The 22,732-nt window shown below is 45.6% G+C and overlaps 2 protein-coding genes and 1 long non-coding RNA gene across 6 annotated transcripts in view; 2 read left to right on the top strand and 1 right to left on the bottom strand.

The window, feature by feature from the left end:
- The first annotated feature begins 2,750 nt into the window (after positions 1–2,750).
- LOC125785936 (uncharacterized) lies at positions 2,751–4,042 on the top strand. Of its 2 annotated transcripts, XR_007428214.1 has the most exons (4): positions 2,751–2,786; positions 3,288–3,422; positions 3,515–3,604; positions 3,650–4,042. It is a non-coding gene; the product is annotated as an uncharacterized LOC125785936 (long non-coding RNA). The 2 variants fall into 2 exon arrangements; XR_007428213.1 differs by lacking the exon at positions 2,751–2,786 and having other exon boundaries at positions 3,235–3,422.
- Positions 4,043–9,810: 5,768 nt separating this feature from the next.
- gpc6a (glypican 6a) overlaps positions 9,811–22,732 on the top strand; it is a 141,944-nt gene continuing 129,022 nt past the window's right edge. Inside the window, exon 1 of one of the 2 annotated variants that reach the window (XM_022674918.2) lies at positions 9,811–10,264. In XM_022674918.2, coding sequence (XP_022530639.2) covers positions 10,120–10,264 — 145 coding nt within the window. In that variant the 5' untranslated portion in view covers positions 9,811–10,119. The remainder of the gene's footprint in view (positions 10,265–22,732) is intronic. The other variant, XM_022674919.2, reaches the window with a different exon arrangement.
- Positions 13,784–21,156, bottom strand: LOC125785676 (uncharacterized). Of its 2 annotated transcripts, none has more exons than XR_007428006.1 (2): positions 14,125–21,156; positions 13,784–13,851 (listed from the first exon to the last, which is right to left on the bottom strand). XR_007428006.1 is itself a non-coding variant. In XM_049469714.1 (2 exons), the coding sequence occupies exon 2, from the start codon at positions 20,477–20,479 to the stop codon at positions 14,366–14,368; it is 6,114 nt and encodes a 2,037-aa protein (XP_049325671.1). In that variant the 5' UTR covers positions 20,480–20,681; positions 20,955–21,156; the 3' UTR covers positions 13,784–14,365. The 2 variants fall into 2 exon arrangements, 1 of the variants encoding a protein (XP_049325671.1); XM_049469714.1 differs by having other exon boundaries at positions 13,784–20,681; positions 20,955–21,156.

The following is a 22,732-nucleotide window of genomic DNA, read 5'->3' as shown; positions in this document are numbered from 1 at the left end:
GTTGTGCTGTAGTTAGTCAGTAGTTGTGCTGTAGTTAGTCTGTAGTTGTGCTGTAGTTAGTCTGTAGTTGTGCTGTAGTTAGTCAGTAGTTGTGCTGTAGTTAGTCTGTAGTTGTGCTGTAGTTAGTCAGTAGTTGTGCTGTAGTTAGTCTGTAGTTGTGCTGTAGTTAGTCAGTAGTTGTGCTGTAGTTAGTCTGTAGTTGTGCTGTAGTTAGTCAGTAGTTGTGCTGTAGTTAGTCTGTAGTTGTGCTGTAGTTAGTCAGTAGTTGTGCTGTAGTTAGTCTGTAGTTGTGCTGTAGTTAGTCTGTAGTTGTGCTGTAGTTAGTCTGTAGTTGTACTGAAGTTAGTCTGCAATTGTACTGTAGTTAGTCTGTAGTTGTGCTGTAGTTAGTCTGTAGTTGTGCTGTAGTTAGTCTGTAGTTGTGCTGTAGTTGTACTGTAGTTAGTCTGTAGTTGTACTGTAGTTAGTCTGCAATTGTACTGTAGTTAGTCTGTAGTTGTGCTGTAGTTAGTCTGTAGTTGTGCTGTAGTTAGTCAGTAGTTGTGCTGTAGTTAGTCTGTAGTTGTGCTGTAGTTAGTCAGTAGTTGTGCTGTAGTTAGTCTGTAGTTGTGCTGTAGTTAGTCTGTAGTTGTGCTGTAGTTAGTCTGTAGTTGTGCTGTAGTTAGTCAGTAGTTGTGCTGTAGTTAGTCTGTAGTTGTGCTGTAGTTAGTCAGTAGTTGTGCTGTAGTTAGTCTGTAGTTGTGCTGTAGTTAGTCAGTAGTTGTGCTGTAGTTAGTCTGTAGTTGTGCTGTAGTTAGTCAGTAGTTGTGCTGTAGTTAGTCTGTAGTTGTGCTGTAGTTAGTCTGTAGTTGTGCTGTAGTTAGTCTGTAGTTGTACTGAAGTTAGTCTGCAATTGTACTGTAGTTAGTCTGTAGTTGTGCTGTAGTTAGTCTGTAGTTGTGCTGTAGTTAGTCTGTAGTTGTGCTGTAGTTGTACTGTAGTTAGTCTGTAGTTGTACTGTAGTTAGTCTGCAATTGTACTGTAGTTAGTCTGTAGTTGTGCTGTAGTTAGTCTGTAGTTGTGCTGTAGTTAGTCAGTAGTTGTGCTGTAGTTAGTCTGTAGTTGTGCTGTAGTTAGTCAGTAGTTGTGCTGTAGTTAGTCTGTAGTTGTGCTGTAGTTAGTCTGTAGTTGTGCTGTAGTTAGTCTGTAGTTGTGCTGTAGTTAGTCTGTAGTTGTACTGTAGTTAGTCTGTAATTGTACTGTAGTTAGTCTGTAGTTGTACTGTAGTTAGTCTGTAATTGTACTGTAGTTAGTCTGTAGTTATGCTGTAGTTAGTCTGTAGTTGTACTGTAGTTAGTCTGTAGTTGTACTGTTGTTAGTCTGTAGTTGTGCTGTAGTTGTGCTGTGGTTAGTCTGTAGTTGTTCTGTAGTTAGTCTGTAATTGTGCTGTAGTTAGTCTGTAGTTGTACTGTAGTTAGTCTGTAGTTGTACTGTTGTTAGTCTGTAGTTGTGCTGTAGTTGTGCTGTGGTTAGTCTGTAATTGTACTGTAGTTAGTCTGTAGTTATGCTGTAGTTAGTCAGTAGTTGTACTGTAGTTAGTCTGTAATTGTACTGTAGTTAGTCTGTAGTTATGCTGTAGTTAGTCTGTAGTTGTACTGTAGTTAGTCTGTAGTTGTACTGTTGTTAGTCTGTAGTTGTGCTGTAGTTGTGCTGTGGTTAGTCTGTAGTTGTTCTGTAGTTAGTCTGTAGTGATGTAGTGATGTAGTGTTATAGTGTTGTAGTTATGCTGTAGTTAGTCTGTAGTTGTTCTGTAGTTAGTCTCTAGTTATGTAGTATTGTAGTTGTGCTGTAGTTAACATACCCAAAAAAAACAACAAACACACTTCCACCACACTGCTGTACAAATATAAAGTCTGAACGCTTTATAGAGAAACTCTGTAGCTTTATAGAGAAATATTAATAAAACACTTTGGGAACAGGATAATTTCCTGAGCTGATCTGTGTGAAGAGTCTGAACTCTGCTGCTGGACGGTTTTATTTTCACCGGGAGAATTTTAAATATCCTAAAGTGTTGGGACAGTGATGACGGCCTCCCCTCATGCCTGGTCCTGTGTAAAAGGTTTCATGTTGGAGGTGCGGTACAGTGGACGAGGTGCGGTACAGGGGACGAGGTGCTGTATGTACAGGGTGAGGTGTGAAGGTGATAATTGATGACTTGCTGTTTCACAGTGTGTCTGAGTTTAATCCGCTCTGCTGTAAATCTGCCAGTTAGAGTTATTTCTGTTCTGTTATTCTTAATGAACTGGACAGAATGAAGGTCTTTTCAGACCGGAGAGGAAATTAAAGAAGAATCTACGAACTTTGCAGGAACGCAGTGGGAGTTATTCGCTAATTAGTTTTAGCTCAGTGCTGCTGCTGCACAGTTTGGTTAAATTAGTGCTGAATTAGCTTCTGTTCAGTAGGTTAACTTTTAGCTGCTTCTCTGTTTTTACTGGGCTAGTTTAGCTTTCAGTTGTGGGGTTTGTGTTTATTCAGTAGGTTAGTTTACACAGACTCGGTTTCTAGAGTCTTCTATTCATTTACTGAGTAGGTTAACTTTAGATTGCTAGGCTGAATATTGTGGTTGGAGGTGAATTATGGAAGTTGTAGTGGGGGCTGATAATTAGTGGGTGCAGGTGAATCGTGGGAGTTGTAGAGAGGGCTGAATATATTGGGTGGAGGTGATTTACGGGAGCTGTAGTCAAGGCTAACAGTGGGTGGAGGTGAATTGTGGGAGTTGTAGTGGGGGCTGATAATAGTGGGTGCAGGTGAATTATGGGAGTTGTAGTGAGGGCTGATAATTAGTGGGTGCAGGTGAATTGTGGGAGTTGTAGAGAGGGCTGAATATATTGGGTGGAGGTGATTTACGGGAGCTGTAGTCAAGGCTAATAGTGGGTGGAGGTGAATTGTGGGAGTTGTAGTGGGGGCTGATAATTAGTGGGTGCAGGTGAATTATGGAAGTTGTAGTGGGGGCTGATAATTAGTGGGTGCAGGTGAATTGTGGGAGTTGTAGTGGGGGCTGATAATTAGTGGGTGCAGGTGAATTATGGAAGTTGTAGTGGGGGCTGATAATTAGTGGGTGCAGGTGAATTATGGGAGTTGTAGTGGGGGCTGATAATTAGTGGGTGCAGGTGAATTATGGGAGTTGTAGTGGGGGCTGATAATTAGTGGGTGCAGGTGAATTGTGGGAGTTGTAGTGGGGGCTGATAATTAGTGGGTGCAGGTGAATTGTGGGAGTTGTAGTGGGGGCTGATAATTAGTGGGTGCAGGTGAATTATGGGAGTTGTAGTGAGGGCTGATAATAGTGGGTGCAGGTGAATTATGGGAGTTGTAGTGAGGGCTGATAATAGTGGGTGCAGGTGAATTGTGGGAGTTGTAGTGAGGGCTGATAATAGTGGGTGCAGGTGAATTATGAGAGTTGTAGTGGGGGCTGATAATTAGTGGGTTCAGGTGAATTGTGGGAGTTGTAGTGGGGGCTGATAATTAGTGGGTGCAGGTGAATTATGGGAGTTGTAGTGAGGGCTGATAATAGTGGGTGCAGGTGAATTATGGGAGTTGTAGTGAGGGCTGATAATAGTGGGTGCAGGTGAATTGTGGGAGTTGTAGTGGGGGCTGATAATAGTGGGTGCAGGTGAATTATGGGAGTTGTAGTGAGGGCTGATAATAGTGGGTGCAGGTGAATTATAGAAGTTGTAGTGGGGGCTGATAATTAGTGGGTGCAGGTGAATTATGGGAGTTGTAGTGAGGGCTGATAGTGGGTGCAGGTGAATTATGGGAGTTGTAGTGGGGGCTGATAATTAGTGGGTGCAGGTGAATTGTGGGAGTTGTAGAGAGGGCTGAATATATTGGGTGGAGGTGATTTACGGGAGCTGTAGTCAAGGCTAATAGTGGGTGGAGGTGAAGTATGGGAGTTGTAGTGGGGGCTGATAATTAGTGGGTGCAGGTGAATTATGGGAGTTGTAGTGAGGGCTGAATATATTGGGTGGAGGTGATTTACGGGAGCTGTAGTCAAGGCTAATAGTGGGTGCAGGTGAACTATGGGAGTTGTAGTGAGGGCTGATAACAGTGGGTGCAGGTGAATTATGGGAGTTGTAGTGAGGGCTGATAATAGTGGGTGCAGGTGAATTATAGAAGTTGTAGTGGGGGCTGATAATTAGTGGGTGCAGGTGAATTATGGGAGTTGTAGTGAGGGCTGATAGTGGGTGCAGGTGAATTATGGGAGTTGTAGTGAGGGCTGATAATTAGTGGGTGCAGGTGAATTGTGGGAGTTGTAGTGAGGGCTGATAGTGGGTGTAGGTGAATTATGGGAGTTGTAGTGAGGGTTGGGTTAGGGTTAGGGGGTAATGATGGTGACAGACGCTGGCTGGCTAGAGCTGACTCTAGTGTGAACAGTAACTAACAATGTTTTCACCTCTACATTCAGTTTTTTTATCTTGTATGGGATCAGGGACATGATTTTACTTTCTGTCCTGTGACTTCTGGCATGTCAGTCTATTTAATGGGTGGAAGTTATGTATTATCATCTTATTTACTAATGAAAAACGGACAGTTCCTCACACAAAGTCAATTAACCACTTCCAATCAACCTCAACCAATTAAACACTCCAACTGATCCATTCCCAATTAACCACTACCAATTACAGCTACAGTCTCCAGCAGCAGATTGGAATTGAACACCTGTCTCTGTAAATCCACTGTCTAATAACTCTGTGTGACTGAAGCTTCACTTAAACTTAGAGTTTCAGCCTAAAGCCACACACACACACACACACACACTATACAGACACTGCACACTATACACACACATTCACACACACACACACACACTCTCACACACACACACACACACCCACATACACATTCACGCACACACACACTCTCTCTCACACACACACACAGTCTATGTGTATTAGATCGGTGTGGGGTCTGCTGTTAAATGTTAGCATGTAAAGCTTTTCACTTGTGTATCTTTTCTACACACTCCTTAAGCACGGAGATCAAAGAGATTTTATTAATTTCCTCTTTTATGGGGGTCTGTTGGGGGGTGTGTGGCCGAGGGGGGCTGAGTAACAAACAGAAAAGCCCCTGTAGCGCTAACTCCGCTAATAAACTCAGCTTCTGCAGCTAGTGCTAGATTTATTCTCGCCTCCAGCCTGACCCGCAGTCCGAACACAAATAAAGTATCAGCACAATCTATATCCCGCCGCGGCCGCCGGCTACTTCCTGTTGTGCTGCTCTGATAAATATCTGCAGTCGCGCTTATTAGCTTATCACCATGTAACATATTTATTTCCCCACTGAAAGGAGGAAAAATATGTGTTTATGACTTGAAAGAATGGAGAAACAGCTTTATTAGCGCATGTCGCTAACTCGTGCTAACATTCCCGCGGCTAATAGCAGCTAAGTGCACTTCAAAGGTGCGGCGCTCGGTACCTCGGCGCGACGCTGCGTCTCTGAGCCCTTTTATCTGAGCTCCCCGGGATTCTCACCACCATCATTAGTGCACAATCACACTTTTAGCCATCGGGGGAGGAGCATCAGTACGCAAACATTTTTCTCACTCATCTTTCTCTCTCTCTCCATATCTCTCTCTCTCTCACTCGTCTCTCTCTCCATATCTCTCTCTCTCTCTCACTCACTCATCTCTCTCTCTCTTTCTCTCTCTCTCTCTCTCTCTCTGGATCCTGGCGATGAAGAGCTTATCAGACTCTTCCTGACTGACAGTCATGCTGGGGGAGCTAGCACAGCCAATGGCTAAATCAGGTTAAACTGAGAGGATCAGCTGCATGAAGATCTTCAGCTCGTTTGTGTTTAGCTGCTACAGGACTTTAACGGGGGGAGAGAGGAGAGTCTGTAGGGTGGTGTTGGGGTGGGGTTTAAGGTTGGAGTGGGGTAAGTGATAGTGTTGGGTTGGGGTTAGTTTTGGTGTTGGGGTGGGGTTTCGGGGTGGGGTTAGTTATGGTGTTGGAGTGGGGGTTAGTGTTGGTGTGGGGTTAGTGATGGTGTTGGGGTGGGGGTTAGGGTTGGTGTGGGGTTAGTGATGGTGTTGGGGTGGGGTTAGTAATGGTGTTGGGTTTGGGATTAGGGTTGGGGTGGCGTTAGTGATGGTGTTGGAGTGGGGTTTAGGGTTTGGATGGGGTTAGTGATGGTGTTGGGGTGGGGTTTAGGGTTGGGGTGGGGTGTGGTTGGTGATGGTGTTGGGGTTAAACACTATAAAAAATTATACATACACACACACTACACACACATACTACACACACTACACACACTATACATACACATACACACTACACACATACTACACACACTATACATACACACATTTACTACACACACATACTACACACACACTATACATACACACGCACTACACACATATACTACACACACACTATACACACTCACACTATACAGGTGGTTATGGTTAGGGTTAGTGGCGCCCCCTGCAGGGCTGTGTTGATGTGGGGGGTTGAACTGGTATCAGTAGTGTTGGGGTGGGTTTAGTGATGGTGTTGGGGTGGGGTTAGGGATGGTATCAGGAGTGTTGGAGCGAATGTTAAACACCGTAGTTTTTGCTGGTTAGTTATTTTTAGCCCAGTTTTGGGATCAGCCAGAGGGAACAGCTCGCCTGAGTAACCCTCAAATACACTGCACAGATCAGGCTAAACGATAATTTAGCACCATACTAGCTGAATCACAGCTCTGAATCAATCACCGGTCTGAATTAATCACAGGTCTGACTGAATCACAGCACCGAATCAATCACAGCTCAGGATTAAACACAGCTCTGAATTAATCACAGCGCTGACTGAAACAGCGCTGAGTGAATCACAGCTCTGAATTAATCACAGCGCTGACTGAAACACAGCTCTGACTAAATCACAGCACCTAATCAATCACAGCTCAGAATTCATCACAGCTCTGAATTAATCATAGCGCTGACTGAATCACAGCTCTGAATTAATCACAGCTCTGAATTAATCACAAGTCTGACTAAATCACAGCTCTAACTGAATCACAGCACCTAATCAATCACAGCTCAGAATTCATCACAGCTCTGAATTAATCACAACTCAGAATTAATCACAGTGCTGACTGAATCATAGCTCTAACTGAATCACATCACCGAATCAATCACAGCTCAGAATTAGTCACAGCTCTGACTGAATCACAGCTCTGAATTAATCTCAGCGCTGACTGAATCACAGCTCTGAATTAATCTCAGCGCTGACTGAATCACAGCTCGGAATTAATCACAGCTCTGAATTAATCACAGCTATGAATTAATCACAACTCAGAATTAATCACAGCGCTGGCTGAATCACAGCTCTGACTAAATCACAGCTCTGACTAAATCACATCACAGAATCAACCACAGCTCTGAATTATTCACAGCTCTGAATTAATGGGTGGGGCTTGAGTGCTGAAGTCTGAATGTGTGGGGCTTAAGTGCAGAAGTCTGAATGGGTGGGGCTTAAGTGCTAAAGGCTGAATGTACTGTTTCCACCAAAACTCTTTATGCAATGTTCCTTTACTTTCTTTAGCTGTTCCTATACTGTTCCTTTTCCACCACAGCAGAAAGAGAGTCAACAGCGAACAGCACATAGTCCAGACCAATAACTAATGCAGCCAATAATCAATCATTTACACCAGCTGATCTTCAGTAATATTGACCTAAAGGTAATTTATTCAGTAAATCAGCTGCAGAGTCATATATGAGAATAAGACCAATCAGAAACGAGGAGTAAACTGGAGAGATATTACTGGACTAAAGTTCTGTTAGGTTCTGCTCTCCTTTTGAGCAGATTGGGTTCTGAGGGAACATACGGTTCTGTACGGAATCTAAAAAGAAACATATGCTAATGAGGGGATCAGCAGGTGGTCTGTAAATCTACAGTAACTCTAATTAACGTTCTAAAATTAGAAGTCTTGAAAATCAACTGATTACCTCTGATAAAAATTCATTATAAAAAAGATCAAAAATCACACAGCTCATACAGACCACCCCCAGCTCATACAGCCCACCCTTACAGCTCATACAGACCACCCCCACAGCACATACAGACCACCCCCACAGCACATAAAGACCACCCCCACAGCTCATACAGACCACCCCCACAGCTCATACAGACCACCCTTACAGCTCATACAGACCACCCCCACAGCTCATACAGACCACCCCCACAGCTCTTACAGACCATGCCCACAGCTCTTACAGACCACCCCCACAGCTCATACAGACCACCCCTACAGCTCATACAGACCACCCCACAGCTCATACAGACCACCCCCACAGCTCATACAGACCACCCCTACAGCTCATACAGACCACCCCCACAGCTCATACAGACCACCCCCACAGCTCGTACAGACCACCCCTACAGCTCTTACAGACCACCCCCACAGCTCATACAGACCACCCCCACAGCTCATACAGACCACCCCTACAGCTCTTGAAGACCACCCCCCACAGCTCGTAAAGACCACCCCCACAGCTCACAGACCACCCCCACAGCTCATACAGACCACCCCTACAGCTCATACAGACCACCCCATAGCTCTTACAGACCACCCCCACAGCTCATACAGACCACCCACACAGCTCATACAGACCACCTCCACAGCTCATACAGACCACCCCTACAGCTCATTCAGACCACCCCTAAGCTCATACAGACCACCCCCCACAGCTCATACAGACTACCTCCACAGCTCATACAGACCACCCCCACAGCTCATGTTAAGAATTATTTTTCTGTGTAATGTTAGGTGTTGTTGAGAAATGTTGCTTTTGGTAAGTTTTGACTTACTATTATTAACTTGTTGTTGATAATAATGTTGGGTAATGTTAAGTATTATTGGGTAGTTTACATTACATTACATTACATTACATTACATTTGGCAGACGCTTTTGTCCAAAGCGACTTACAATATTGAAGTGCAAATAATAGAAGAGGTTAAGTACAAAAATAATAGAAGTTAAAAATAAAGCATCTATAGATAGGGCCTTAAGGAGGTCAGAGGGAAATAATGGGATAGAGGAGTAGAGAAGAGGAAGAAGGAGATGAGGTTAGAATTAGTTAGTTTGTTAGAGGTGTTAGGAGAGTAAGTGCTCTTTGAAGAGCTCTGTCTTCAGGAGTTTCTTAAAGATAGCGAGAGATTCTCCTGATCTGGTAGTGGAAGGTAGTTTGTTCCACCATTGCGGAACTCTGTATGAGAACAGTCTGGATTGCTTTGTGTGAGTGTTTGGCAAAGCGAGGCGACGTTCATTGGAGGAGCGCAGCGGCCGGGAGGTAGCGTAAGCCTTCAGGAGCGAGTGCAGGTAGGAAGGAGCCTGTTCTGTCATCACCTTGTAGGCGATTGTAAGCACTTTGAATTTGATGCGAGCAGCAACCGGTAGCCAGTGGAGCTCAATGAGCAGCGGAGTGACATGTGCCCGTTTTGGTTGGTTGAAGACCAACCAAAATTTTTCCGATGTTGTAAAGCGCAAAGTGGCAGGATCGAGCAACTGAGGCCACATGGTGCGTGAAGAGAAGCTGGTCATCAACCATGACACCCAGGTCATGGGTAGTGTTGGGTGGTTGGGTGTTATTGTGTAATTTTCTAATATCGAATCACGTTGGATATGTTTGGTATTTATGCATCTCTCTCTCTCTTTCTCTCTGTCTCTCTCTCTCTCTCTCTCTCTCTCTCTCTCTCTCTCTCTCTCTCTCTCTCTCAGGGTGAAGCTCCGGTCCGGTGCTGCCGCTCCGCTCCACGTTTCCCCCCCAGCTCTGACTCACAGCCTGGCTGTGTGTGTGTGTGTGTGTGTGTGTGTGTTGTGTGTGTGGTGGAGCTGAGCGCGGAGCTGGAGAAGTTGCCGGAGCTGCTGAAGCTGGATGTTGTTCTCTGGGTTTATGGAGCCGTGCGCGCGGAGTGCGAGTGTGTGACAGTGCGTGAGAGTGTGTGTGTGAGTGTGTGTCAGTGTGCGTGAGTGTGTGACAGTGTGTGTGTGAGTGTGTGTTCTGCGATGAAGCGGTGAGGATTGTTCCCACGTGGAGTAGATTTTTGGAGCTCGCGGACCCCCGGAGCAGGAGTGTGTGTGTGTGTGTGTGTGTGAGGATGCAGGTGTCGGTGCTGCTGTGTGTGGGTGTGTGTGTGGTGAGTGTGTGTGCGGAGGGCAAGTGGAGGAGCTGCGGGGAGGTGCGCGAGGCTTACAGCGCGCTGGGCTTCAGCCTGAACACCGCACCACAGCACGAGATCGCAGGTAACACACACACGCACACACACACACATATACAATGTGGATCCCCTCAGTATGGATGGTGCAGCTGTTGCATGAGGATGTGTGTGTGTGTGTGTGTGTGTGTGTACATATACACTCACACACAAAACCGCGTACACGCACTCACACTCACACTCACACACACACACTCTCTCTCTGTCTCACACACACACACACACACACACACACACACACACACACACACACACTCTCTCTCTCTCTCTGTCTCACACACACACACACACACACACTCTCTCTCTCTGTCTCACACACACACACATAACACACACACTGCTCGAGTGAGTGAGTGTGATTTGGTTGAGTGTGTGTGTGTGTGTCAAGTTGGACAGTGTGATAAAAAAGTAAATAATAAACACAGTAAACACTGGTTTACATATCTATAATTATATAGTTAGAACATTAATATTATATAATTATAGCACTGTTTATTAATCTGAATTCTCCGTCTCTCGCTTATTACTGATATTATATTAATATTTAATATAAAAAAGCCTAATTTATATTCACTTTTCTATATACTGAGTTTTATTTTCAGTTACACACATTTGTATTCTTCTATCTATCTATCTATCTATCTATCTGTCTGTCTGTCTGTCTGTCTGTCTGTCTGTCTATCTATCTAGCTGTCTCTCTGTCTGTTTGTTTGTCGCCTCTCGTCTTTTAAAAGAAGTCAATGTTAATATTTAGTCTATTTCTGTTGCATTAAAATAGATGTTTTTGATAAATCAGTAAATCAGGAGGTTTCAGATTATAATCTATAAACTCATTACATTACGACTATATACACACACACTCACACACAAACACAAACACACACACACATACACACCCATTAGCAGCACATGTTAAAATAATTGAGGAGTAATTATTATTTAAATATTCTGAAATTCTAACTAATTTACACTCAGAACACCATTAATGTGGAGGAGCTCAATATACAGGGCTTTATATCTGTACACTGATATAATACAGTAACTTTGTAAGAGGAGAGTAACAGTGTAATGTAACATGAGTGTAACAGGAATGTAACAGGAGTTTAACATTGCATTGTAACAAGATTGTAACAGGAGTGTAACAGCTGTGTAACTGTGCATTGTGACAGGAATGTAATAGCAGTGTTACAGTGCATTGTAACATGATTGTAACAGGAGTATAACAGATGTGTAATGGTGCATTGCAACAGGAGTGTAACAGGAGTGTAACAGAAGTATAATGGTGCATTGTAACATGAGTGTAACAGGAGTGTAACAGATGTGCAATGGTGCATTGTGACAGGAATGTAACAGCAGTGTAACAGTGCATTGTAACATGATTGTAACAGGAGTGTAACAGATGTGTAATGGTGCATTGTAACAGGAGTGTAACAGAAGTATAATGGTGCGTTGTAACATGAGTGTAACAGGAGTGTAACAGATGTATAATGGTGCATTGTAACAGGAGTGTAACAGATGTGTAATGGTGCATTGTAATAGGAGTGTAACAGGAGTGTAACATATGTGTAATGGTGCATTGTAACAGGAGTGTAACAGAAGTGTAATGGTGCATTGTAATAGGAGTGTAACCGGAGTGTAACATATGTGTAATGGTGCATTGTAACATGAGTGTAACAGAAGTGTAAGAGATGTGTAATGGTGCATTGTAACATGAGTGTAACAGAAGTGTAACGGATGTGTAATGGTGCATTGTAACATGAGTGTAACAGAAGTGTAACAGATGTGTAATGGTGCATTGTAACATGAGTGTAACAGAAGTGTAAGAGATGTGTAATGGTGCATTGTAACATGAGTGTAACAGAAGTGTAACGGATGTGTAATGGTGCATTGTAACATGAGTGTAACAGAAGTGTAACAAATGTGTAATGGTGCATTGTAACATGAGTGTAACAGGAGTGTAACAGTGGTTTTTCTTGTCTTCACAAACATTTAGGCCTATATTTTGTCTAATATGTGGATTGTTACACAACAGTGCGTGTAGTGTGTTGTGCAGGTGGAGGTGTAGTAGGTTGTGTGACTATAGTGTGTGTGAGTGTGTGTGTGTGTTTTTTGTGTGTGTGCATGTGTGTGTGTTTGTGAGTGTGTGTGAGAAAGAGAGAGTGTGTGTGTATAGAGAGTGTGTGAGAGTGTGTGTGTCAGAGAGAGTGTGTATGTATAGAGTGTGAGAGTGTGAGTGTGTGTGTGTGTGAGAGAGTGACTGTGTGTGTGTGTGAGAGAGAGAGACTGTTTGTGTGTATCGTGTGTGTGTGAGAGAGAGAGACTGTGTGTAGAGTGTGTGTGTAGAGTGTGTGTAAGTGTGTGAGTGTGTGTGTGTGTGTTTTTTGTGTGTGTGTGTGTCTGTGCATGTGAGTGTGCGTGTTTGTGAGTGTGTGTGTATAGTGTGTGTGAGTGTGTGTGAGAAAAAGAGAGTGAGTGTGTGTGTGAGAGAGAGAGTGTGTGTGTATAGAGTGTGTGTGTGAGTGTGTGTGCGAGAGAGAGACTGCGTGTGTATAGTGTGTGTGTGTGTGAGAAGGAGACTGTGTGTGTGTATAGTGTGTGTGTGTGTGTGTGTGTGAGAAGGAGACTGTGTGTGTGTGTATAGTGTGTGTGTGTGTGAGAGAGAGAGAGACTGTGTGTGTGTAATGTGTGTGTGTGTGTGTGTGTGTGTGTGAGAGATAGTGTGTGTTTATAGTGTGTGTGTGTGAGAGAGAGTGTGTGTGTGTATAGTGTGTGTGAGAGAGAGTGTGTGTGTGTGTATAGTGTGTGTGAGTGTGTGAGAGAGAGACAGTGTGTGTATAGTGTGTGTGTGTGTGTGTGTGTGTGAGAGGGAGACTGTGTGTGTGTATAGTGTGTGTGTGTGTGTGAGAGAGAGAGAGAGAGAGACTGTGTGTGTGTAATGTGTGTGTGTGTGTGTGAGAGAGATGGAGTGTGTGTTTATAGTGTGTGTGTGTGTGTGAGAGAGAGTGTGTGTGTATAGTGTGTGTGAGAGAGAGACAGTGTGTATGTGTGTGTATAGTGTGTGTGAGTGTGTGAGAGTGAGACAGTGTGTGTGTGTGTATAGTGTGTGTGTGAGAGAGAGACAGTGTGTGTGTGAAAGTGTGTGTATATGTGTAATGTGTAATGTGTGTGTGTGTAAGAGAGAGTGTATGTGTATAGTGTGTGTGTGAGAGAGAGAGAGAGTGTGTGTGTGTGTGTGAGAGAGAGAGAGAGTGTGTGTGTATATTGTGTGTGTGTGAGAGAGAGAGAGAGAGAGAGAATGTGTGTGTGTGTGAGAGAGAGTGTGTGTGTAGTGTGTGAGAGAGAGAGAGAGTGTGTGTGTGAGAGAGAGAGAGTGTGTGTGTGAGAGAGAGAGAGTGTGTGTGTGTGAGAGAGAGAGTGTGTGTGTGTGAGAGAGAGAGTGTGTGTGTGTATGTGTGTTAGATAGCTCGTTAGTAAATTAGTGCAGTTATGCTGGGACTCCTCATCCACCTTAGCACTCCGATAAGAGAGTAGACACTGAGACAGGGAATGCAGTTTGTGCTCTTTATATGAATTGCAGCTCAGCAGGAGTGTACAGAGTTACAGTGGCATGGTTATCTGGAATAACAGATAGATTCACTAAGTACATGAAATATACAAACATTCTCATGAATTAGCTTACTTAATTACACATACTGAATAATATTGCTAAAATCACACATTAAACTAGACAGTAGTGCATTTTACATCTCTGCCGCTGAGCTTATATAATATCTGAACTAGTGTTGTATATAGTTCGCTGTATTTAACTGTATTGTTTAACTAAAACAGCTTCAAATAACACCACAACAGAAATATATGGAGATAAAGATGCAGAAACTAGTAACTAACCTCTTCACGAACGCATGAACTGAACTCTTTCAGTAGAGAAACACAAAGAAGCTTCTATCTAGCTGCTGCAGATGAACACCGTGTGCTAAGGACCCCTCAGAGCTGTCTAACTTATTGCCTGAAAAGGCCTGCTCTACACTAGTCTAAGAGTGCCCCCTAGTGGCGCCAGAATTAAAGTCCTTTATAACTGAAGGGAATTCGCAACAGCCGCCCCCAGAATAGCCTGGCTATTATGTAAAGTCTAAGAATTTCCTGAAGTTTCAGCAGATGCAGGATCGTCATCCTGAATAGATGGCAGCTGAACTAGACGGGCCACTGGACGCATGTAGACCTTATCCTTCACTCTGATTTCAGCTGATCTGACATTTCCATCAGCACTAACATTCAGCTTGACCACTTTTCCGATCGGCCAACAGGCACGTGGCAGCTGGGAATCAACAATCATCACCACAGTATCTGGAGCGAGGTTATCGCAGGCTTTCTGCCATTTCTGTCGCACCTGCAGGGATGGCAGATAGTTTCGTGTAAACTGGGACCAGAAGTGGTCTGCCATCATTTGACTGTGACGCCATCGCCTCTTGGTCAGGGAATCCAAGGCATAACACACCTGGGGAAGTGAGGCGTCCCGCCGCCCCATCAACAACATATTCGGCGTCACTGGGTCAGGGTCTGCTATGTCCGAGGAGACATATCCGAGAGGCTTTGAGTTGAGTATCCCCTCTACCTCAACTAGGACGGTGAGCAGAACATCCTCAGAAACTACTTGGGCTCCCACCACGACCTGCAAAGCTCTCTTAACTGATCGGATCTCCCGCTCCCAAATTCCTCCAAAATGAGGAGATCCAGGGGGGTTGAATCTGAAGCTGATTTGCCGCTCCTCTAGGCTTTTCCGCAGCTGCGGTTCCATTGATGAAAATGCCTCCTTCAGTTCTGTCTCTGCACCTTTGAAATTGGTACCCTGATCGGATAAGATCTCACAGGGAGTACCACGTCGTGCTATGAAACGCCTTAATGCGAGGAGGAAAGCGTCTGCATCCAGACTGTTCAGCAGATCCAAGTGGACAGATCGAGTAGTGAGGCATTTAAATATCACTCCCCAGCGCTTTTCCTGTCGCCGTCCCACCTTTACCAGGTACGGGCCAAAACAGTCGACTCCGGTCGAGTAGAAAGGTGGTTTAAACAGCCGTAGGCGAGCTGGTGGCAGATCTGCCATTATGGGCACAGTTGGTCGCCCTCTCCATCTTCTGCAGCCAATACAGGTTCTCTGATGATGCCTTACTGCTTGTCTTCCTCGAAGTATCCAGTATTGGCGTCTTAGCTCAGCAAACACGCGATCAGGCCCAGGATGAAGCAAACGAACATCTACATCCTTAATTAGGAGTTGGGTTACAGGATGCTGAGGGTCTAGGACCACTGGATGGATGTCTGATAGGTCAGGGTTCTCCAGATGGCGAAGACGACCCCCAACTCTGACAAGACCAGTTTCTGCATCCCATTCAGGAGAGAGTGTGCTTAATCGGCTACTGGGTGAAACAGGCTTGTGTGCTTTAAGCAATCTAACTTCCTCTGGAAAACTGTCAGTTTGGCTGGTTCTCAGGATGTGTTTTTCAACATCATGCAGATCCAATGGAGGTGAAGCAGGATCAGACTCTGCTCCATGTAAGGCTTGTTTTGTGGCTGCTACCAATTCAGACCATGTGGTGAACTGTGTGGGGTCAGGAATCGCTGTTGCTGAGTTAGTCGTGGAGAGACCACAGAAAGCACTCTGCTTTAACTCGTCCGAGTTCTCCAGGTTGCTAGAGATGGGAACTTGAGGCCATTTTTCAGGGGGCTCATGAAGGAATGAAGGCCCCTTAATCCAGCGGCTCTGTGGGCCAAGATCTGCTAAGGGCTTGCCCCGTGTGATGTCATCTGCGGGATTGTTTGCTGAATTGACATACCTCCATTCATGGGGCTGAGTAAGCTCCTGTATCTCTGAGACCCTGGTGCCTACGAAGACTTTAAATCGGCACGACTCCGATTTGAGCCAGCTAAGCACTGTGGTAGAGTCGGACCAGAGAAAGGTCTTGGTAATGTTCAGGGTCAGCTCTCGGTGAATAAGAGCAGAGAGTTGGGCTCCTGTGAGCGCAGCACGCAATTCGAGCCTCGGCATTGAGAGCTGACGTTTGGGCGCCACCCTGGACCTGGCCATTACAAAGGAAGTGAAAACTTGACCTTCGAGTTCTGTGGTCAAATAGGCCACTGACCCATATGCCTGTTCAGAAGAGTCAGAGAAGATATGCAGCGTATACTCTGAGACTTGGGTGCCCTGGGTTGGAGGAGCGAATGATCGAGGCAAGACTATGTCCTTTAGCTTGGGGAGTTCATTCTCCCAGGTGGTCCATGCCTCCAACAGTTCTGCTGGAAGGTTTGGATCATCCCAGCTTCGTTTCTTTGCCCACAGCCTCTGAACAATGACCTTGGCTCGTGTTGTATAGGGAATGATCACACCCAGGGGATCATATTGACTAGCAAGAACTCTGTATATAGTTCTCATGGTGGGGAGTTGTGGCTCCAGCGGTCTCACCTTGTACCCAAGCTGATCAGTGATGCAATGCCAGCTCAACCCTAATGCAGGTTCTTGTGGATCTGTGTGCTTCTCTGTAAGCCATAATTCAGTGCTCTCTGACCTCGCAGATGAAGGCAGATGGTTGATAGCCTCGGGGTCGTTGCTTGCCCACTGTCTAATCTCGAACCCTCCTTCAGCGAGAACTTGACACATCTTGTCCACCAGGCTCTTTGCTTCCTCTGTTGTTGGGAGAGACTTCAAACAGTTGTCCACATAAAACGACTGCTCTATCGACTTTACAGTGTCCTCCTGGTCCACATGGTCTCTGATATGCTTTTGTAATGCAAAGATTGCGCAGCATGGGCTGCAAGTAGTACCAAATGGCAAGACTTGCCATTGGTACACATCTGGAGCATCTTCCTTTCGTAGATTCCTCCATGCGAACCTCAACAGGGGCTGATCTCCAGGCAGGAGGCGTACCTGGTGAAACATAGCCTTTATGTCTCCACTTATGGCCACCGGGTACTGCCGAAACCGCAAGATGACCCCAATGAGCGATGGTCCGAGGATGGGGCCAGGGAGGAGCTGTTCATTGAGTGAGAGGCCTTGATAGGAGAATGAGCAGTTAAACACTAGTCTGTGTTTGCCATTATGTTGGACAAGGTGATGTGGTATGAACCAAGACTCACTTGTTTGATCCACCTCTTCTGGGTTGAGTCGGTTCACACATCCTCCATCGATGAGTTTCTGTATCTCAGACTCATAGATTTGTGCTTTGACAGGGTCTTTGGCCAGCCTTCTCTCGGAACTTCGAAGAGATGGCAAGACTGCATCCACTGTAGTCTTCAGTTCTGGTGCTCCTTTAGCACGAATTAAGGGTGTGGCATACCTTAGTACACCCCCAATGTTTACTCTGGTGGTGTGTGACTCTAGCATATCCACCGCTTGTTGGTCTTGTTTAGATCGGACAGCCAACTTCTCACTCCGGAAAGGCAGTACATCAAGCTGCCAGAGACGTTCTACATGCTGATAGAGATCATCAGGAGCTGGTCTGAGTGAGGTGAAGTAGCATGTGGATGGCTGCACTTCATGAGATGGGAGTCCATCGGGACCCTGAAGAGCCCATCCAAGTTCGGTGTGGATAGCGGCTGGTCCACCATTGATGCCTTGTGTAACTGGTGCCTTGGCTGCGATCAAGTGTGTGTGGTCTGCTCCAATAAGGAGAAGTGGATGAGCCTTGTCAAAGGGCTGTATTGGGATCCCCCTAAGGTGGCGATACCGCTTCTGGAGAGCTGTCACTGGGTATGCTTGATCAGCCAGAGCTAGGCGGCTTGCTGTGAAGGCACTGCGGATGAGATGCTGCTTGTTGGGCTTGGCCAGAGAGGACACATAAAAGTTGACAGATGAGCCAGTAAGGTGAGCTACATCATGGCGAACTGTTCTGAGAGCTAATGATTCAGTTTTGCCTTCGAGGCCTAAGTGCTGTACAGCTGCAGGTAGGATGATTGTTCGCTCGGCTCCGTCATCCAGAATGGCATGGGTCTGCAGTGACCGGCCTTCATACCTTATGATGACTGGTACAACTTTCAGAAAGACTTTACCAGTTTGGTTTACTGGGGTAAGCGAAGCTCTCTCCACTGGGGTAACAAGATACATGCCAGGGCTTGGCTGAGCGATACCATGTAGAACCTTTAGATGAGTCTCTTGGCACTCACTGCAGGCCTTCTTCAAAGTGCATGCTTCAGGCCCATGACTTGTGCGACCACATCTGCGGCACCTTTTACCCTTGGTGATCCAAGCTTCTACCTGGTCAGTGGTACAGGATGTAATATTAGTACACTGTGAGAGGTAGTGTTCATTGCTCTTACAGAACAGACACAAGCGTTTGGTCGGTTTCTGCTTGATGCTTGGTGGGGCAGATTCAATGGGCTGAGTGCTGGCAGTGTTTAATTTGTCAGACCCATGATAGATAGCTACAGCTTGGCCTCTTGGTCTTGACGTAGACTGTTTATCTTTCTTGGGCTCAGATTTGTCTGTCTGGTAGCGTTGTGCCATCTTGGATGAGAGTCGTTGGGCTTCGGCTTTCACTGTGAGCCACTCTGCTAGATCTCTCAAGCTGTAAGGGTTCAAGCTGTCAGTCAACAGACGACCTTGTACTTGCAGATGCTCCACGAAGCTGTCCCGTAAGTACTTAGGGATTTTACTCAGGAGCCGATCTACGTGTCCAGTCGATGTAAGTTCTAGCCCTCTGGGGCCTTCAAGTGATGTCAGCATCCCCACGAGCAGATTCACCTTGAGTGCAAAACTCTGAAAGGCCTTGGCATCCCCAGCCTTCACATCAGGAGCATTCAGGATAGCAGCAATTTCGCTCTGAGCGAGTTGGTGTGGTTGACCATACTGTCGCTGTAAAGCTTGCATTGCAGTGGTATAAGGTTGAGCATAATGCCGACAAGATTGAGCTATCATGCGAGCTTCATCCAGGATAAGATGTTCCATGAGCACTCTGTATTTGTAGTATTCGGTGAGCTCAGGATGTGGATTTAATAGGCAGTCCAGGGCCATCTTTAAATCTGTGAATTCCCTTTCACTGTCATGCTCAAGCTTAGGAAGTTTTGGCACTGGCACAGGCTGTGTCCATGGTTGGGCTGGTGACAGAGCTGGTGCTGTAGCTAAATGCTGGAACATGTTTGGTGATGAAGACTGAACTGGCCTAACAGGAGGGGCTAACTGATAGGTCACTGATGCAGGTGGTGCTGCTGGTGCTTGATATGCAGGCTGAGCGAGTGGCACATGTGGGGGCTGATGCACCTGAGGAAATGAGCTTGGGTAGAGAAGCTGAGATGGTTGAGATAATGGAGTGCTGTTTGGTTGATATACTGGCTGTGGAGTAAATACAGTTGAGTATGGATAGGCTGAATAGCTTGCTCCCACAGACTGAGGCTGATACAGTTGTGATGTTATCCCTGGTGTAACTGGCTGGTGTGCTGGTACAGCTGGGATAGAAGGTGGCTGGTATACTGTCGGTGCTACGGACACCATAGCTGTCTGATAGACTGCACATGCTTGGTTTGCAGGTCTAGGCTGAAATGTCTGCTGGTTCTGCATTAAAGGCTGATACATTTGGTGGATAGGCATACATGGAGGAAATGAGAGAGGCTGACCACCACCAAAACTGGCAGGTTGACCAGTATGGGTCATGAGAGGTATCGTGGATGAAACAGACTGAGGTAGTGCTTGAGTCAGGGTGCAATGTGGCAACATCTCTGCTTGAGCACCTAACGTTGGGGAGTGGACATTGTGTTGCAAGGTTACACTTGGCTCTTGAGATTGGGCATGATGAGAAATATGAGATGCTGATCTGCTTAGAATTGAGCTACAGTCCCCATCACTCTCATCTCCAATTTCCCCGTTATTGCTATGGTGACTTTGCAGATCAAGCGAATGTTCACTGAGGCTCAGAGACTTATTCATTTGGAAGGAGAGATTCTGGCTATCTGCATGACAATCCCATTGATTTATCTCTTGACCACTCCTTGGCTGAGCTGACCCAGATGGGGGGAGTAACACTACACTTGGCTGGTAATCCACTGTAACAGACTCGGATGGAACGTTGGATGACTGCAGCCTGGGTGTACTCACCCTCTGGACATTGCTCTTGGAACCATGAAAGTCGAGTGGGTTCGAAGATGTCACCAAGGAAGGAGGTAATGTCACTTGGTATTGTTGCAAATATGCTGGAAGGTGCCTGCTCCTCTTATCTCCTGAAGAGACATTGTAGTGAACTTCTGCTGCTCCCTGCTCTGTCATAATGCCCAGTGGGTGAAGAAATCCGGCTCGAAGGACCAGTTGTTAGATAGCTCGTTAGTAAATTAGTGCAGTTATGCTGGGACTCCTCATCCACCTTAGCACTCCGATAAGAGAGTAGACACTGAGACAGGGAATGCAGTTTGTGCTCTTTATATGAATTGCAGCTCAGCAGGAGTGTACAGAGTTACAGTGGCATGGTTATCTGGAATAACAGATAGATTCACTAAGTACATGAAATATACAAACATTCTCATGAATTAGCTTACTTAATTACACATACTGAATAATATTGCTAAAATCACACATTAAACTAGACAGTAGTGCATTTTACATCTCTGCCGCTGAGCTTATATAATATCTGAACTAGTGTTGTATATAGTTCGCTGTATTTAACTGTATTGTTTAACTAAAACAGCTTCAAATAACACCACAACAGAAATATATGGAGATAAAGATGCAGAAACTAGTAACTAACCTCTTCACGAACGCATGAACTGAACTCTTTCAGTAGAGAAACACAAAGAAGCTTCTATCTAGCTGCTGCAGATGAACACCGTGTGCTAAGGACCCCTCAGAGCTGTCTAACTTATTGCCTGAAAAGGCCTGCTCTACACTAGTCTAAGAGTGCCCCCTAGTGGCGCCAGAATTAAAGTCCTTTATAACTGAAGGGAATTCGCAACAATGTGTGTAGTGTGTGTGTGTGTGATAAAGTTGCACTGCTGAGCTGATTGGCTGAAGGATGTATTTGAAGCTGTAAATGTGTGATACACTGACCACCAGCAGGAGGCTCCACTCACCACATGTCTGAGTGTGTGGAAACTATAGATCAGTCAACAACACACACACACACACACATACACACACACATACACACACACAGTATACAGACAGCACACACACACACTACACACACAGTATACAGACAGCACACACACACACTACACACATACACACACTCTCTCTCACACACACACACACACACACACTCACACACATACACACACACAGTATACAGACATCACACACACACACACTTCACACACAGTATACAGACAGCACACACACACACTACACACGCACATACACACACTCTCTCTCACACACACACACACGCACTCACACACAGTATACAGACAGCACACACACACACACACACAGTATACAGACAGCACACACACACTACACACACAGTATACAGACAGCACACACACAAAGTATACAGACAGTATACACATACACACACTCTCTCTCACACACACACACACACAGTATACAGAAAGCACACACACACACACACACATACAGTATACAGACAGTATACACACACACACTCTCTCTCTCACACACACACACACACTATACACACACACACAAACATACTATACACATGCATACACTCTCTCACACTCACACACACACGCACTCTCTCTCACACACACACTCAAACATGCACACTCTCTCTCTCACACACACACTCAAACACGCACACACATACTATACACATCGTTCAGTCAGGGAGAGTTCTGTAACGGTTTAGTCGGAGAGAGTTCTGTAACGGTTTAGTCGGAGAGAGTTCTGTAACGGTTTAGTCGGGGAGAGTTCTGTAACGGTTTAGTCGGGGAGAGTTCTGTAACGGTTTAGTCGGGGAGAGTTCTGTAACGGTTTAGTCGGGGAGAGTTCTGTAACGGTTTAGTCGGAGAGAGTTCTGTAACGGTTTAGACGGGGAGAGTTCTGTAACGGTTTAGTCGGGGAGAGTTCTGTAAGGGTTTAGTCGGGAAGAGTTCTGTAACGGTTTAGTCGGGAAGAGTTCTGTAACGGTTTAGTCGGGAAGAGTTCTTCAACGCTTTAGTCGGGGAGAGTTCTGTAACGGTTTAGTCGGGAAGAGTTCTGTAACGGTTTAGTCGGGAAGAGTTCTTCAACGCTTTAGTCGGGGAGAGTTCTGTAACGGTTTAGACGGGGAGAGTTCTGTAACGGTTTAGTTGGGGAGAGTTCTGTAACGGTTTAGTCGGGGAGAGTTCTTCAACGCTTTAGTCGGGGAGAGTTCTGTAACGGTTTAGTCGGGGGAGAGATAGCGTGTAATAGCGTGAATGGTGACAGTAATGTACGACTCCATGGTGTGTGGTGTGCTTGGATCAGTAGACCCTGATCTCTGAGGAAGCGCTCCTGTTAAAGCCCTGTCCTGCAGGGTGGTGGCGTTTCAGCCGCGAGCGCCGGATAGGATTGAGTAGCTCGGCTCAGTAAAGTGAATTACAG

Source organism: Astyanax mexicanus, chromosome 21 (assembly GCF_023375975.1).
Source record: "Astyanax mexicanus isolate ESR-SI-001 chromosome 21, AstMex3_surface, whole genome shotgun sequence".
NCBI lineage: Eukaryota > Metazoa > Chordata > Actinopteri > Characiformes > Acestrorhamphidae > Astyanax > Astyanax mexicanus.
The sequence above is the reverse complement of the archived record's forward strand: the minus strand, read 5'-3'. Positions and strand labels throughout refer to the sequence as shown.